This window comes from Bos mutus, chromosome 28 (assembly GCF_027580195.1).
Source record: "Bos mutus isolate GX-2022 chromosome 28, NWIPB_WYAK_1.1, whole genome shotgun sequence".
Lineage (NCBI taxonomy): Eukaryota > Metazoa > Chordata > Mammalia > Artiodactyla > Bovidae > Bos > Bos mutus.
The window spans coordinates 35,518,238-35,535,042 of record NC_091644.1 but is presented as its reverse complement, the minus strand read 5'-3'; the positions used below and the strand labels follow the sequence as shown (position 1 = coordinate 35,535,042).

At 38.7% G+C, this 16,805-nt stretch overlaps 1 protein-coding gene across 1 annotated transcript in view; it reads left to right on the top strand.

The window, feature by feature from the left end:
• The window catches only part of RYR2 (ryanodine receptor 2), an 819,609-nt gene that overhangs the window by 427,039 nt on the left and 375,765 nt on the right, over window positions 1–16,805 (top strand). Inside the window, exon 17 of the mRNA XM_070364567.1 lies at window positions 7,838–7,933. Within this exon, the coding sequence (XP_070220668.1) occupies window positions 7,838–7,933 (96 nt within the window). The remainder of the gene's footprint in view (window positions 1–7,837; window positions 7,934–16,805) is intronic.

The window sequence follows — 16,805 nt, the reverse complement described above, 5'->3', positions numbered from 1 at the left end:
ATGGCTGTGGTCACCATCTGCAGTGGTTTGGGAGCCCCCCAAAATAAAATCCGTCACTGTTTCTGTTGTTTCCCCATATAGTTTTTTTTTTTTTTATTCAGTCAACATCAGAAAAAATTCAGTGAACATGCATGTCCTTTATGAAACTTAGTTCAAAGTGTGCTTATAGTATTTAAGTTTTACTGTACTTAACCACTGATCTTACTCCATAAGAGACTAAATACCATTTATTCCTTAAGAGATAACATACATGGTAAGTTTCAGAGAATGCTCAAGGTTATAGTAAGACAGAGTATCTGATCTAAAGGAGCTTAAAATGTACTCAAAGAAGACCTGCAGACAATTGTATTATATTCACACTTTATTTAAACTTATATTTGCAGCGCCAACCATAGCGCCTGATGCACTTATGTTAATATTTCTTAAATAAATGAGGAAAAGTAGTCTGATGGGTGAAAGGTTTTAACTTTCCTTCAGGCCAATTAGCCAACAATGACAAGAGTATTTTAAGGTATAGCATGCATGTCTTACTTTGAAGAAACAACATTTGTCTTGAGTTTGTTTGTTTCTGTACTTAGAAGCACCTTGTAAATTTGCCATTTTCTTTGGACATGAGAGCGGCTCTCTGGATTTCCCTTTTGGCTCGGCTGGTAAAGAATCCTGCAGTGCAGGAGACCTGGGTTTGATCTCTGGGTTGGGTAGATCCCCTGGGGAAGGGAAAGGCTACCCACTCCACTCCAGTATTCTGGCCTGGAGAATTCCATGGACTGTATAGTCCACGGGGTCGCAAAGAGTCGGACATGACTGAGCGACTTTCACTTTCACTATAGCATTAAACACATGTAAACCACTTTACGCATCCACATGCACACACAAACAATAGCAAATCCCTGCTATTGGACTTCAGCTGTGGCCTGATCCCTGAGGTTTCGTTGGCTTGGTCCATGTTCCAGCTTCATGAGCTGAGATGGGCTTAAGACTTGCCTTTGATATCTGTACACTTTGGGGGGGTTATTTGGTTACACTGTCTCCCACTTTCATACTTCTTTCTTATTATCTAATGTTTCTCTGAGGTTACATAGTATCTTAGTTACAGACTATCACCCCCTCACTCATATACACTTCCATTCTATTGAACAATTGTGAGTCATTTATTTATTTTTTTATTTATAGAATTTATTACGCCTTCAGAAAGTCCTTGTGCAGGATCATATCACAGGGCATGACTTTTTCCTCCTAACTTCATTCATCTCCCCTCCCCCATTTTATTTTTTATTTTTTTGGCCACACATGTGGCACGTGGGATCTTGGTTCTTGAAGCAGGGATTGAAACCCTGCTCCCTGCAGTGGAAGTGCAGAGTCTTAAGAGTCTTAACCACTGGACCACCAGGGCTATCCTTTCCCCCTGCTATAGAATAAGAAAATTTCCCCCTTTGACCCAAGAAGTCCCACACTTACCAATTAAGGTCTCTGTCTATCCCAGGCACCTACCAGAAGCTTTTTCTCAAAAAATCAGCTCTTACCGTCTAAGGAATATTCTAAAAAATTATATTCCTTCATTCTGTGTACATACTTACATCAAAATGGGCTCATATTCTCCATATCCTTATATAGCATTTGTTTCCACTGACTTCTATATTGTGGGCATCTTTCCTTGGCAGTAACTCTAAGCTGTCATCAGGCTTTAGTGCATGTATTCCACCCAACTGATGGGATGTGTCATCATTTATTTAGCCCACATTCAAGCTGTTTTCAAAGCTTTGCTATTATAAACAGTGTTAGGAAGAGTGTTCTTGCATTTCTCTGTATACTTTTTCATTACTTTAGAAACTCCCTTAACTGATTTCTTCAAGACTAACTTGCTGAATTTAGTAGATCACACTTTATCTGTAAAACATACTCTGCACGTGCACACACATGTACACTTGTCTGGATAATGTTGCAGAGGCATTCTAACAGAGTTAAGTTTTTTTTTTTTTTTTTGAAGTACATACATTTTCAGAGTCTATGATGATCATCATATGTTTCACCTTTGACTTATTCTAACATACTTCTCTCTCATTGGAGTAATGAACCCACAACAAACTGTGGAAAATTCTTAAAGAGATAGGAATACCAGACCACCTGACCTGCCTCCTGAGAAATCTGTATGCAGGTCAGGAAGCAACAGTTAGAACTGAACATGGAACTACAGACTGGTTCCAAATTGGGAAAGGAGTATACCAAGCCTGAATATTGTCACCCTGCTTATTTAACTTATATGCAGAGTACATCATGAGAAATGCTGGGCTGGATGAAGCAAGCTGGAATCAAGATTGCTGGGAGAAATATCAATAACCTCAGATATGCAGATGACACCACCCTTATGGCAGAAAGTGAAGAAGAACAAAGGAGCCTCTTGATGAAATTGAAGAGGAGAGTGAAAAAGTTGGCTTAAAACTCAACATTCAGAAAACTAAGATCATGGCATCTGGTCCCTTCACTTCATGGCAAACAGATGGAGAAACAGTGGAAACAGTGACAGACTTTATTTTTTGGGGCTCCAAAAGCAGTGCAGATGGTGATTGCAGCCATGAAATTCAAAGATGCTTGCTCCTTGGAAGAAAACTTATGACCAACCTAGACAGCATATTAAAAAGCAGAGACATTACTTTGCCAACAAAGGCCCGTCTAGTCAAGGCTATGATTTTTCCAGTGGTCATGTATGGATGTGAGAGTTGGACTATAAAGAAAGCTGAGCCCTGCAGAATTGATGCTTTTGGACTCTGGTGTTGGAGAAGACTCTTGAGAGTCCCTTGGACTGCAAGGAGATCCAACCAGTCCATTCTAATGGAGATCAGCCTTGGGTGTTCTTTGGAAGGACTGATGCTAAAGCTGAAACTCCAATACTTTGGCCACCTCATGCGAAGAGCTGACTCATTGGAAAGGACTCTGATGCTGGGAGGGATTGGGGACAGGAGGAGAAGGGGATGACAGAGGATAAGATGGCTGGATGGCATCACTAACTCAATGGACCTGAGTTTGAGTGAACTCCAGGAGTTGGTGATGGACAGGGAGGCCTGGCGTGCTGCAATTCATGGGGTCCACAGAGCTGGACACAACTAAGCGACTGAACTGAACTGAATCAGTAGTGTGTTCAGTTCAGTTCAGTCTCTCTTTGCAACCCCTTGGACTGCAGCATGCCAGGCCCCCCTGTCCATCACCAATTCCCAGGTTTACTCAATCTCATGTCCATCAAGACAGTAATTCCATTTAATCATCTCATCTTCTGTCGTCCCCTTCTTCTCCTACCCTCAATCTTTCCCAGCATCAGGGTCTTTTCGAATGAGTCGGTTCTTCGCATCAGGTGGCAAAAGTATTGCAACTTCAGCTTCAGTATCAGTCCTTTCAATGAATATTCAGGACTGATTTCCTTTACCAATAATAGGCTTGATCTCCTTGCAGTCCAAGGGACTCTCAAGAGTCTTCTCCAACACCACAGTTCAAAAGCATCAGTTCTTCAGTGCTCAGCTTTCTTCACAGTCCAACTCTCACATCCATACATGACCACTGGAAAAACCATAGCCTTGACTATTAGCCTAGACGGACTGATAGTTATTTATAAATTGCCTCCTTGTATAAGATTTGGGGATATGTATTCATAGCTAAGAGTTTCCTTTAGTTTTCTGATATGCATACCCTCTTTATTAGGTGTAGATAGCAAAGTTATGCTGTCTTGATAAAATGTATTGGAAGGGTTTTCTTAGTTTCTTTACTTTGGAACAGTTTAACATAGCAGTGACTTATTTCCTGAATTTAGAAAAAATGTTTTTGACTTTGACATACTTCTAAATATTACTCATTGTTTGTTATTCTATTTAGATTTTCTTCTTTGGGTCAATTTTCATGAAAAAATTATTTGAAAGTCATCCTTTTTCTAAATGTTTAAAAATTTCAGTACAGCAATAAGTGGCTGTGTATGATTCCTGTTCCTCTTAATTATGTCCTTTTTTTTTCTTGATTAAAGTTATTGGCATTTAGCTTATATTTTGAAGGGAGGGAGTCCTTGAGAGTGTTGATCAGTCCTATTATTTCAATTTATTACATAGATCACTTCTACTATTTCTAACTTATTTTTTTATTTCTAACTTATTAATGTCTACTTTTATTGCTCTATTTCTTTTTTCTGTTCTACTTATTTTTTATATTCTCTTTGAATGTTTTGGAAGGAATGTTTAGTTAACATTTTTCACTCTGTTAATAGCAATTCAGTTCAGTCACTCAGTCACGTCAGAATTTTTGTGACCCTACAGAGTGCAGCACGCCAGACTTCCCTGTGCATATTCAACTCCTGGAGCTTACTCAAACTCATGTCCATCGAGTCAGTGATGGCATCCAACCGTCTAATCCTCTCTCGTCCTCTTCTCCTGCCTTCAGTCTTTCGCAGCATCAGGGTCTTTTCAAATGAGTCAGCTCTTCGCTGAGATGGCCAAAGTATTGGAGCTTCAGCTTCAGCATCAGTCCTTCAAATGAATATTCAGGACTGATTTCTTTTACCATTGACTGGTTGGATCTCCTTGCAGTCCAAGGGACTCTCAAGAGTCTTCTCCAACACCACAGTTCAAAAGCATCAATTCTTCGGTGCTCAGTCTTCTTCACAGTCCAACTCTCACATCCATACAGGACTACTGGAAAAACCATAGCTTTGACTAGACGGACCTTTGTTCGCAAAGTAATGTCTCTGCTTTTTAATATACTGTCTAGGTTGTTCATAAGTTTTCTTCCAAGGAGGAAGCGTCTTTGAATTTCATGGCTACAGTCCCCATCTGCAGTGATTGTGGAGCCCCAAAAAATAAATTTTGCCACTGTTTCCATTGTTTTCCCATCTATTTGCCATGAAGTTATGGGACCAGATGCCATGATCTTAGTTTTTTGAATGTTGATTTTTAAGCCACCTTTTTCACTCTCCTGTTTCAATTTCATCAAGAGGCTCTTTAGTTCTTCTTTGCTTTCTGCCATAAGGATGGTGTCATCTGCATATCTGAGGTTACTGATATTTCTCCTGGGAATCTTGATTCTAGCTTGTGCTGCATCCATCCTGGCATTTCTCATGATGTAGTCTGCATATAAGTTAAATAAGCAGGGTGACAATATACAAGCTTGACATAATCTTTTCCCGACTTGGAACCAGTCTGTTGTTCCATATTCAGTTCTAACAGTTTGCTATGATCCACACAGTCAAAGGCTTTGGCATAGTCAGTGTTGCAGAAATAGATGTTTTTCTGGAACTCTTTTGCTTTTTTGATGATCCAACCTATGTTGGCAATTTGCTCTCTGGTTCCTCTAACTTTTCTAAATCCAGCTTGAACATCTGGAGGTTCACAGTTCTTGTACTGTTGAGGCCTGGCTTGGAGAATTTTGAACATTTCTTTGCTAGTGTTTGAGATGAGTACAATTGTATGGTAGTTTGAACATTCTTTTGCATTGCCTTTCTTTGGGATTGGAATGAAAACTGACCTTTTCCAGTCCTGTGGCCACTGCTGAGTTTTCCAAATTTGCTGGCATAGTGAATGCAACACTTTCACAACATCATCTTTTAGGATCTGAAATAGCTCCACTGGAATTCCGTCACCTTCACTAGCTTTGATCATTGTGATGTTTCCTATCGGGAGACCCAGGTTCGATTCCTGAGTCAGGAGGATCCCCTGGAGAAGGAAATGGCAATCCACTCCAGTACTCTGGCCTGGAAAATCCCATGGACGGAGGAGCCTGATAGGCTACAGTCCATGGGGTCGCAAAGAGTTGGACAGGACTGAGGGACTTCACTTTCACTTTCACTTGACTTCACATTCCAGGATGTCTGGCTCTAGGTGAATGATCACACCATCGTGATTATCTGGGTCATGAAGATCATTTTTGTACAGTTCTTCTCAGTATTCCTGCCACCTCTTCTTAATATCTTCTGCTTCTGTTAGGTCCATACCATTTCTGTCCTTTATCGAGCCCATCTTTGCATGAAATGTTCCCTTGGTATCTCTAATTTTCTTGAAGAGATCTCTAGTCTTTCTCATTCTATTGTTTTCCTCTATTTCTTTGCATTCATCACTGAGGAAGGCTTTCTTATCTCTTCTTGCTATTCTTTGGAACTCTGGTTACTGGCTCTTATTGGTTCCAGAGCTGGAGAAGAGCCTAAGTAATTGAATGCATCACCTTGTAATATTTGTACAAATGTTATTGAATGCATCACCTTGTAATATTTGTACAAATGTTATGGGGCTGCATTCACAAATGAGCTTTTCTTATGTAGTTGAACAAACCTAAGCCTTCTTGTCTTTTGTGTCATTATTGCTTTTGTTCCTCTCAGGCCAGGTAACAGCTTTTGGGAGGAAAAAAGAGGAAATATGAAGTATTTTAGTTTCATTGAACCCTGTTGCTCTTAACAAGGAGATGAACAGGTGGCATTCTCAAACTTCAGTTCTTTAAACTACCTCCTGGCACTACCAGATTTTAAAATTGTGATTTTTTTCTTATAGGAACATATTTTTTTTTCACATTAAATATATTATATGTAAAATTAAAAAAAAATAAACTGAGTAGCAAATAAAAAAAAAAAAGTGAAAAACAAAAAAACTAACAAACAAAAAAAAACATCATTTGCCATTTTTAAGCAGTTATACAGTTTCTGAACAATCTTATGGGCATAAGAGTAGAACTTACATAAAATATTTACCATATTTCCTTTAAAATAACTGAATGATTTAGGAATGAGTTTTATTTATTTTTTTAATTTATTTATTTTAATTGGAGACTAATTACTTTACAATATTGTATTGGTTTTGCCATACATCAAATGAATCCACCATGGATGTACACATGTTCCCCATCCTGAACCCCCCTCCCAGTACCATCCCTCTGGGTCATCCCAGTGCACCAGCCCCAAGCATCCTGTATCCTGCATTGAACCTGGACTGGTGATTCATTTGTTATATGATATTATACATGTTTCAATGCCATTCTCCCAAATCATCCCACCCTCTCCCTCTCCCACAGAGTCCAAAAGACTGTTCTATACATCTGTGTCTTTTTTTGCTGAGAAATGAGTTTTAAATTGAGTATATCAATTAGGTTGAAAGATATCATAAAGGTCACATAGGCATTTCAGATAAAATGGGTTCTTTGGTTCGAGAGGTGTAGAAGATACTACTAGGTTAAAAAAAAGTTGAAATAGGTAACTTTACTGCAGAAAGTAGTTTCTAGAGTCTTTCATATGCATTGTGAATCTCTAAATGGAAAGAAGAGATGTGGGGTGGGGGGAAGGTTTTCAAACTCATTAGCCATCTGCCCTCACACCCTGTTTTTTCCTACAAAAATTTGATGATACATCTTTGTAGGTTTGTTACACTTACCTGTTGTGTCTTCTAGTATCTTGTGCTACTTTTTCAGAAAAACTGATGTTCTCTTAACTTCTTCATTATATAGGTGAGAAAATTGAACTCTAAGGAAATTAAATAATTTTTCAAAGCTAATTAAAAGCAATGAGTATTAGAACCCAAGTGGGGAAAATCCCAGGACTAGTTTTTACATTACCCTTCATTATTACTTGAAATATGAAATGTTACTTTCTCAAAATGTATTTCTTCTAATAAGCAGTGTTTTTACAGTCCCCATTAATAAATATCAGTTCAATTTTATGTGTATGTGTGTGTTTGTGTGTGTGTGTGTGTGTGTATTTGTATGTGTTTTTGGTATAAAATTAATGTATTATGTTTTTGATCCAATATTTTGTGCCTACTATGGGCTTACTTTGGTTTTGAATTAGAAAATCACATAACCGTAAAATCTGCTTTTTCTTTTGCAGCGGCATTAATTAGAGGAAATCGTAAAAACTGTGCTCAATTTTCTGGCTCCCTTGACTGGTTAATCAGCCGACTGGAAAGACTGGAAGCTTCTTCTGGTATGTTTTCCAATATCTCCTTTTTATGATATAGTATACCTTTTTTTCTATTTTATGTCATTTAAGACATACAAACAGATTCAATTTTTACTGATGGCTGAAATCATTGGTATTTTCATTAATTATTTCTGAAAAGCAATGTAAGAGTATCTTCATCATTTACATTTATAAAAGAATGAAGTTCAGAAAGCCACGGAAGTGCCAGAATTCTCATTATTTTTCAAATCAACTCTTCCTAATGTACTAATACATTGGTGGTTTAGTCATTAAGTGGTGTCCGACTCTTGTGACCCCATGGACTCTAGCCTGCCAGGCCCCTCTGTCCATGGAACTCTCCAGGCAAGAATATTGGAGTGGGTTACCATTTCCTTTTCCAACTTAGCACCTTACAATACTCTACAGATAAAAATATTTGTTTGGGTGAATTGTTTTTGTTTTTTAGTTTAAGTGAATTTAATTTGAAAAAAAATAGATTGGTTTGGAATTCCCATTTAAAATTTTTCTTTAATTATGTGGACAGATTGGGGAAAAAAAATGGGTTTCTAAATCATATAGGATAATAGTTTATTTTTTAATTTTTTTGAACAATAGTATTTTTATTCAGAGTCAAATCATAATATGTGATTATTGTTACTAAGTTGGAAGATACAAAAGCATAGAAATGCTTTTTCAAAAGTTAATCATGTTCCCATCAACCAGAGATATTTACTGTTAGCATTTAATAGCATTTAACTTGCTATTCCAAGTCTTCATTCCTTTTACTTTGTATTGAAATTTGTATTTCTATAGAAAAGTTTGTAAATATAAGTGTACAGATCAGTTCGTTTTCACAAATAGGATGTATTTGTGTAACAACCGGTTAACAAACAGAATATTATCACCTATCAGAAACATACCCTGGAACCTTCTTCCAGAACCTTCTTCCACTCATTCACTCCTCTGCCCCAGCACCTAAGTATTAATGTCATAGATTTATTCTGCCAATTTTTGAACTCTGTGTAACTGGAATCATGCAGAATAAATTTTTGTGTGTCTGGTTTCTTTCATTCAGTATATTTGTGAGATTCAGTCACTAATTTATTTTAAAGGGCTTTAGTAAATACAAATAAAAGTCTGCATCATTGTAAAATAGTTAAAGACCATACAATCAGATATGTCTGTGTCTAACAAGAATGTTATTTTTGTATTGATGATGTGGAGATGTACGCATGCATTCTGTGGTACAGCAGTTTGCCTCAAGGACATCCCAAGCTGAGTCTCTTGCTCCTACGTCAGTTCACGTAGTATTCCATTAGTTGCTCTTCTATAGTACTAATGCCCACTTCTGTTACTTATATTTCCTCTCCATTGCCTATACTAGTGGTGAACTCCTTCAAGTCGGGGGCTCAGTTTTATTCATCTTTGTGTTCTTTGCATCTACCATACTGTCTGGCACCTAGTAGGTACTTTATAGCATTTGTTGAATGAATGGTTAAATTCACTTAAGAAAATACTTCTCAATACAGAAATAATTCCATGGCTGTGTATGATAGAGACCCATTCAGGGACATGTTTGTTGAAGTTGAATGACTAGAGAGATAGAAGTACAGATGGTTGTGGTCAAAGGAGGTTGGTTTTAAGTCAGAGAACAGAATTTCACAGTTTAAGATTGAATAACTTAGAAATCTAATGTAAGAGAAATTTGAGTAACACTGAGTTCTAAGGCATTGCTGGATCATTGGGTGACAAAAATAAAAAAGCAGATTGTTGAGATAAAAAGGTATAATAATTATGAGACAAAGATTTCAGGGTACCACAGTGTGAGTGAGATGACTATGAATCAATATAGAATATATTCATTAAGGAAAAACTGAATAGCTACTATGAGGAAGTGATCAGATAGTAGTAAGATGATGGCAGGGATTGCAAAAATGGATAAATTCTTGATTCAAAGCATCTAGAGTTATTGGCAAGTTCCAGTGTATACAAAAAAGAGTATGCTGGTGTCTTTCACTGGCCCAGGGAGCATGTAGAAAGAGAAAGGAACAGAGCAACCTTCAGCATGAAGTATGAGTTCTATACGTTGCTTCACTTTTTAAAATATGCGCAAAAAAAAAAAAAAAAAACTCAAAGGAAAAGGGGAGAAAGAGAAGGAAAAAACAGAGCAGAGTATCCTTTGACCTTTTTAACAAACAAAACTTGGGTCCACTTGTCCTCACACAGTAAAGCCAGTCTATGGACACTGGGTTGGATTGAACCAACATTAAATAAATCCAGCATTTATTGCAGGATGCAAGGCTGGTGGAATGGGCAGCTCACACTCCAAAGTGTGAGTGTGATGGCTTTCAGGGAAGCCATCAACAAAAGTGGGGGTGGGAGCTGCAGAGTGCATGATCAGCTCATGCACAGTTGTCAGATTGGTTGGCATCAAGGCGAAGTTTCCAGCATCATCAACCTTATTGTTTCAAACAGTATAGAGTCTATATGATTGTGGTCAGCAGTTTTCATCTGGTTGGTGTCTGCTTCCTGTAAAAACAACTTAGGAATGTATGTCAGGTCTTTATCTTTTGGGATCTGGGAGTTTGGTGATTCAGCCATATGAAGGATTTGTCGTCTAAATTGTTACCAGTTTCCCAATTCAATGCTATTCTTTTTTTTTTTAACATCTTCACATTTCTGAATCATTAACTATTTTTTTAATGTTAAAAGTCACATAATATACAATTTTAACCATATTTTACTGTACAATTCAGTGGTATTAATTTCATACAAATGGTAAAACTCTCACCATCATCTGTCTCCCAAATTTTTCACCTTCCTAAGCTGAAATTCTGCCCCATTAAACACTTAGCTCCCTATCTCCCCTCTCTACCCCACCCCTAGCCTCTGGCTTCTGACATTTACCAGTGTGCTTTTATGAATTTGGATTTTGCTGGTGAATCTATTACTGCAAAGCAGAAATACAGACACAGATGTAGAGAACAAATGTATGGACACCAAGCAGCTGTGAGGGGTATGAATTGGAGATTGGGATTGACCTGACTACTACATATGAAGTTGGATGGCTGGTGAGGGTCCACTGTATAGCGGAGGTGGAAAAAATACAATCTCTTTTTAGGATATATATTAAGTTAACCTTAAAAATGCATTCAAGTATACATTAGTTACAGACAATACTATTTGATTCCTAATCATTAACTCTTTTAAGACTTAATGGAGGCCTGAGAGACTAAAGCAAAAGCCTTTTTACTTCAGAGAACAGGGACATCGAGACTGGTATATGGTTTCAAGCTCAGCCACACAGAGTCCACTGTTTAGTATTCAATTCAGTCAGTTAAAGGCACGGATCTATTGGCTGCACATCCCTACTTGATGTGATCATTTCCCAATCCAGCTGCTAGTAGCAGATATTTCTACTTAAAATAGAAGCCTTGTGCTCAGAGAAGGCAAACTGAAAGTCAGGAGTAGGAAGGGTCCTTAGAGAATGCTTCCCCTCACATTCTCACTTTGGAGGAAGAAAATTGAGGCACAAAACCTTGCAATGACTGCTTTGAAATGCTGGAATTAACTTTTATAGCCAAGATGAAAACCAGCTCCCTCATATCAGGCTTGAAATATTAATATGTTCACTATGCCTGATAGCCTCCTATATTTTAAGTATCTAAAATATTTTTCACGAAACAAGTGAAAAACAAATATTTTTCTCTACTGTGGAGAGTAGTACAAGTTTCAGTGAACTCTTTTTTCCCCCCCTAGAGGAAGTAGAACATTGCTCAGTTTTTAAAATAGACAGAAACAATAAAGCTCTGCATATATATGTGTGTCCTCACACAGAAATAATATAAATGTATTTCAGTCATGCTGTATTGTTTACTGAGTGCTTCCACATGCATCATCTTATTTTCTCTCTATCTGGGATTGCTGAACACACATGCCCCGCTGCTTGTCAGTCTCCCAACTGTGTTAGTAGCTTCTGTATCAGAATATGAGCAGCAGAGCAGAGCTGGGGGTCTGACAGCTGTCACTTGCCTTCAGAAAAGGGCAGTGGACAAAACTCAAAATAAACTTGTGCACACTTAAGTAGAAAGCTGTGAAGTCTTGAGAAGAGTCAGCAGGAGGATGTGTTAATGAAAAAAGCTTACCTAGTTTAGGTTCCACCAGAAGTAGACCTTGAGACAAGGATCGAAAGGCAAGTTTATTTGCGATTTGAGTGGACGTGAGACAGGTAGAGAGGGTATGTTGGTAAAGCAAGTTACACCCATGGGTACTTGAGGCTTTTGTTTTTCTGGTGTGAGGGGGAATTCTGCAAACACCTGCATTAACATTATCCCACCTGAGAGGCGAGGGAGTTGGAGTATTCATAACCAGTTTGTCTTCTGTAGTTGAGTGGCGCTGTCTCCTGAGGACATTAATTGTACGGCTCCTCTAGGTGCTGCTGGAGTCACAGCAAATCTTAAAACAAAGAAATGCAGACTCTGGCAGTTCAAAGTAGGCAGCGTTCACCAAATAGAGAAGGTGAGAGTCTGACCAGGGCAGCATCCAGTATCCTGCTGCTGCTGCTGCTAAGTCGCTTCAGTCGTGTCCGACTCTGTGCGACCTCATGGACTGCAGCCTACCAGGCTTCTCCGTCCATGGGATTCTCCAGGCAAGAACACTGGAGTGGGTTGCTATTTCCTTCTCCAATCCACTACCCAGGCAACTGCTATTTCATTGTGATAGAAATAGGCAGCTTTCTTCTTTTTTAATGTTCTGCATTATCTAAAGTTGCCCAATATCACCACTGCATAAAGCCTTATTAGACTGTCTAATCAGTTTATAAGAATATCCATTATGCATTTTTTTGGTGGGGTATGGGGGGATAAATTAGACAATGTCCCAAACTTCATGTGTGATTCTGTGTCTGGAGGGGCATAAATTAGAAAATGTCCCAAACTTCCTGTGTGATTCTGTGCCTGGGCCAAATTTAATTGAAAAGACAAGATTTGTATAAAAAATACTGTTGATTGAGTTGATGTAATCCACTCAGGCTCGGTGTTTCTTTAGAATTTTTTTCATCCCTTAAGATACTTTTTCAGAAGGTGGTTAAGAACAATCAGCTGCTCAGGAGGCTGACTATTTTTTTCTTATTTTTTATATAGTCTGTTCCCCCAGATAGTTTTGCAGGGATCAAAGTGGGCTTCTTGTGGATTCCTGCTAATTCCTCCTGTACTTAGCAAGTGCCAAGAATGGTGTTCCTTCTGGGTTTAAGCAAAATAAGGGGCTGAGAGTGGTCCTGAATTGACAGAGTTTTGTGCTGACATACAGTACAGCTTTTGTTACCTGGAAGCATGGCAATTTAAAGCATCCAAAGATGTTATAGCTATTTCTTACAGAGCGTAAACCAGTCATTTTTCAAAGGAAAAGCTTTGTAGCTGCTGGAATAATTTGTCACAGAAGATTGTGTTTAGGAAACTCCTCCACCTTACTATCTACTTAGGTGTAATCAGTTGAGTTAGAAAGAGTATGGGCTCACAGGATATTGTATGAGATCCAGTATTAGGGACGTAGATATAGCTAACCTTCTAAACTGATACTAGCAATCCAAGCAACACCAGTGATACCAGAGAAAGAGACCATTTTCTAGGAGATAGCCATAAAAAAGTGTCTTTAGCTCTTGATTGAAAGCCTTTGATTTTGCAGAAAGTCAGCTATGTTAAACCCAGGAGATCATGTACCTGAACCATATAAGAAACACTGAATCAGAATCACGGTGATATTGGAGACCTTTTAAAGAAAATCTTCTATGATAGTTTTTGGGATCAATACGTGTTTGACTCTGTAATACCACACAGTGATCATTTATTTGCATCCAGAGATTTCACCTCGAGCACATTACAGTGATTGATGTTTTTAATAATGATCTTGGGTCATCAAGATATGTAAATGATGTTTAATGCTGATGGGTCACTAAATATAGGGGAACAGAATCTATATTTTTCAATGATAGTCACTGTAAATGTTTGAAATCATGATGGCACCCCACTCCAGTACTCTTGCCTGGAAAATCCCATGGATGGAGGCGCCTGGTAGGCTGCAGTCCATGGGGTCACTAAGAGTCAGACACGACTGAGCAACTACACTTTGACTTTTCATTTTCATGCATTGGAGAAGGAAATGACAACCCACTCCAGTGTTCTTGCCTGGAGAATCCCAGGGACGGGGGAGCCTGGTGGGCTGCCGTCTATGGAGTCGCAGAGTTGGACACGACTGAAGTGACTTAGCAGCAGCAGCAGCATTAGAAGTTAAAGATTACTAATTTGATAGTTAGCTAAGACTCTTGTCAAAAATTAGGCATTTTTGAATGACACTAAAACAGTCCGTATACAGCCTACAGTATTTAGTAAAGCATTAAGTTGTAACTGGAAAGGAAAAAGAGGGAAGAGAATGGGGAATCTGGATTTGGAGGGCTTCCTGTATTTTGAATGTGAAAAATGAAAAACGAATTCTCCCAAAGTAAAGTCCAAATGAACAAGAACGTTCTTTTCTGAATGCAAACATGATTCAAGTTGCTGGGTTATCCACAGTCTTGATCCTATTTCACAATGCCTTTCTACAAGCCCGTGTATGGGATTGATGGCAAACTAATTTTCTAGAAAATAGTTCTTGAAATATAAATGTTCAACTGTCTCATATTAGAGAAAAATTACCACTTTGCCACATAGAATTTATTTTATAATCATTTCCCATACTTACTGTTTAACCACATAACTTATTTCTAACAATAGGCATTAAAGTGTGAAGGAAAACTGAAAGTGACTAGGCTGAGAGCATGACTGGCTTTTTATTTTTTAATAAATTTATTTATTTTAATTGGAGGCTATTAATTTACAATATTGTGGTTTTTGCCATACATTGACATGAACCAGCCATGGGTGTACATGTGTCCCCCATCCTGACCCCCTCCCATCTCCCTCCTCATCCCATCACTCAGGGTTGTCCCAGTGCATCGGGTTTGAGTGCCCTGTTTCATGCATCAATCTTGGACTGGTCATCTATTTCACATATGGTAAAATACATGTTTCAATGCTATTTTCTCAAATCATCCTATGCTTGCCTTCTCCCACAGAGTCCAAAAGTCTGTTCTTTATATCTGTGTCTCTTTGCTGTCTCACATATAGGGTCATTGTTGTCATCTTTCTAAATTCCATATATATGCATTAATATACTGTATTGGTGTTTTTCTTTCTGGCTTACTTCACTCTGTATAATAGGCTCCAGTTTCATCCACCTCATTAGAACTGATTCAAATGCATTCTTTTTAATAGCTGAGTAATATTCCATTGTGTATGTGTACCACAGCTTTCTTATGATTTGTCTGCCAATGGACATCTAGGTTGCTTCCATGTCCTAGCTATTGTAAACAGTGCTGCAATGAACATTGGGGTGCACGTGTCTCTTTCAATTCTGGTTTCCTCGGTGTGTATGCCCAGCAGTGGGATTACACTGCTGGCCCAGCTGGGCCAGCTGGGTCGTCATTGGAAGGACTGATGCTGAAGCTGAAACTCCAATACTATGGCCACCTCATGGGAAGAGTTGACTCATTGGAAAATACTCTGATGCTGGGAGGGATTGGGGGCAGGAGGAGAAGGGGATGACAGAGGATAAGATGGCTGGATGGCATCACCGACTCGATGGACATGAGTTTGAATGAACTCCAGGAGTTGGTGATGGGGAGGCCTGGTGTGCTGTGATTCATGGGGTTGCAAAGAGTTGGACATGACTTAGTGACTGAACTGAAATGCAGGCAGTTTTATTTCCAGTTTTTAAAGGAATCTCCACACTGTACTCCATAGTGGCTGTACTAGTTTGCATTCCCACCAACAGTGTTAGAGGGCTTCCATTTCTCCACACCCTCTCCAGCATTTATTGTTTGTACACTTTTTGATAGCAGCCATTCTGATGAGCGTGAGACGATACCTCATTGTCATTTTGATTTGCATTTCTCTGACAATGAGTGATGTTGAGCGTCTTTTCATGTGTTGTTTAGCCATCTGTATGTCTTCTTTGGAGAAATGTCTATTTAGTTCTTTGGCCCACTTTTTTATTGGGTCGTTTATTTTTCTGGAATTGAGCTGCATGAACCGCTTGTATATGTTTGAGATTAATTCTTTGTCAGTTGCGTCATTTGCTATTATTTTCTCCCATTCTGAAGGCTGTCTTTTCACCTTGCTTATAGTTTATTTCATTGTGCAAAAGCTTTTAAGTTTAATTAGGTCTCATTTGTTTATTTTTGCTTTTATTTCCGTTACTCTGGGAGGTGGGTTACAGGGTATCCTGCTGTGATTTATGTCAGAGAGTGTTTTGTCTATGTTTTCATCTAGGAGTTTTACAGTTTCTGGTCTTACATTTAGATCTTTAGATTGGAGAAGGCAATGGCACCCCACTCCAGTACTCCTGCCTGGAAAATCCCATGGACGGAGGAGCCTGGCAGGCTGCTGTCTGTGGGGTCGCTGAGGGTCGGACACGATTGAGCGACTTCACTTTGACTTTTCACTTTCATGCATTGAAGAAGGAAATGGCAACCCACTCCAGTGTTCTTGGCTGGAGAATCCCAGGGACGGGGGAGCCTGGTGGGCTACCGTCTATGGGGTCGCACAGAGTCAGACACAACTGAAGTGACTTAGCAGCAGCATTTAGATCTTTAATCCATCTTGAGTTTATTTTTGTGTAAGATGTTAGAAAGTGCTCTAGTTTCACTCTTTTACAGGTGGTTGACCAGTTTTCCCAGCACCACTTGTTAAAGAGATTTTCTTTTCTCCATTGTATATTCTTGCCTCCTTTGTCAAAGATAAGGTGTCCATAGGTGCATAGATTTATCTCTGGTCTTTCTATTTTGTTCCATTGATCTATATTT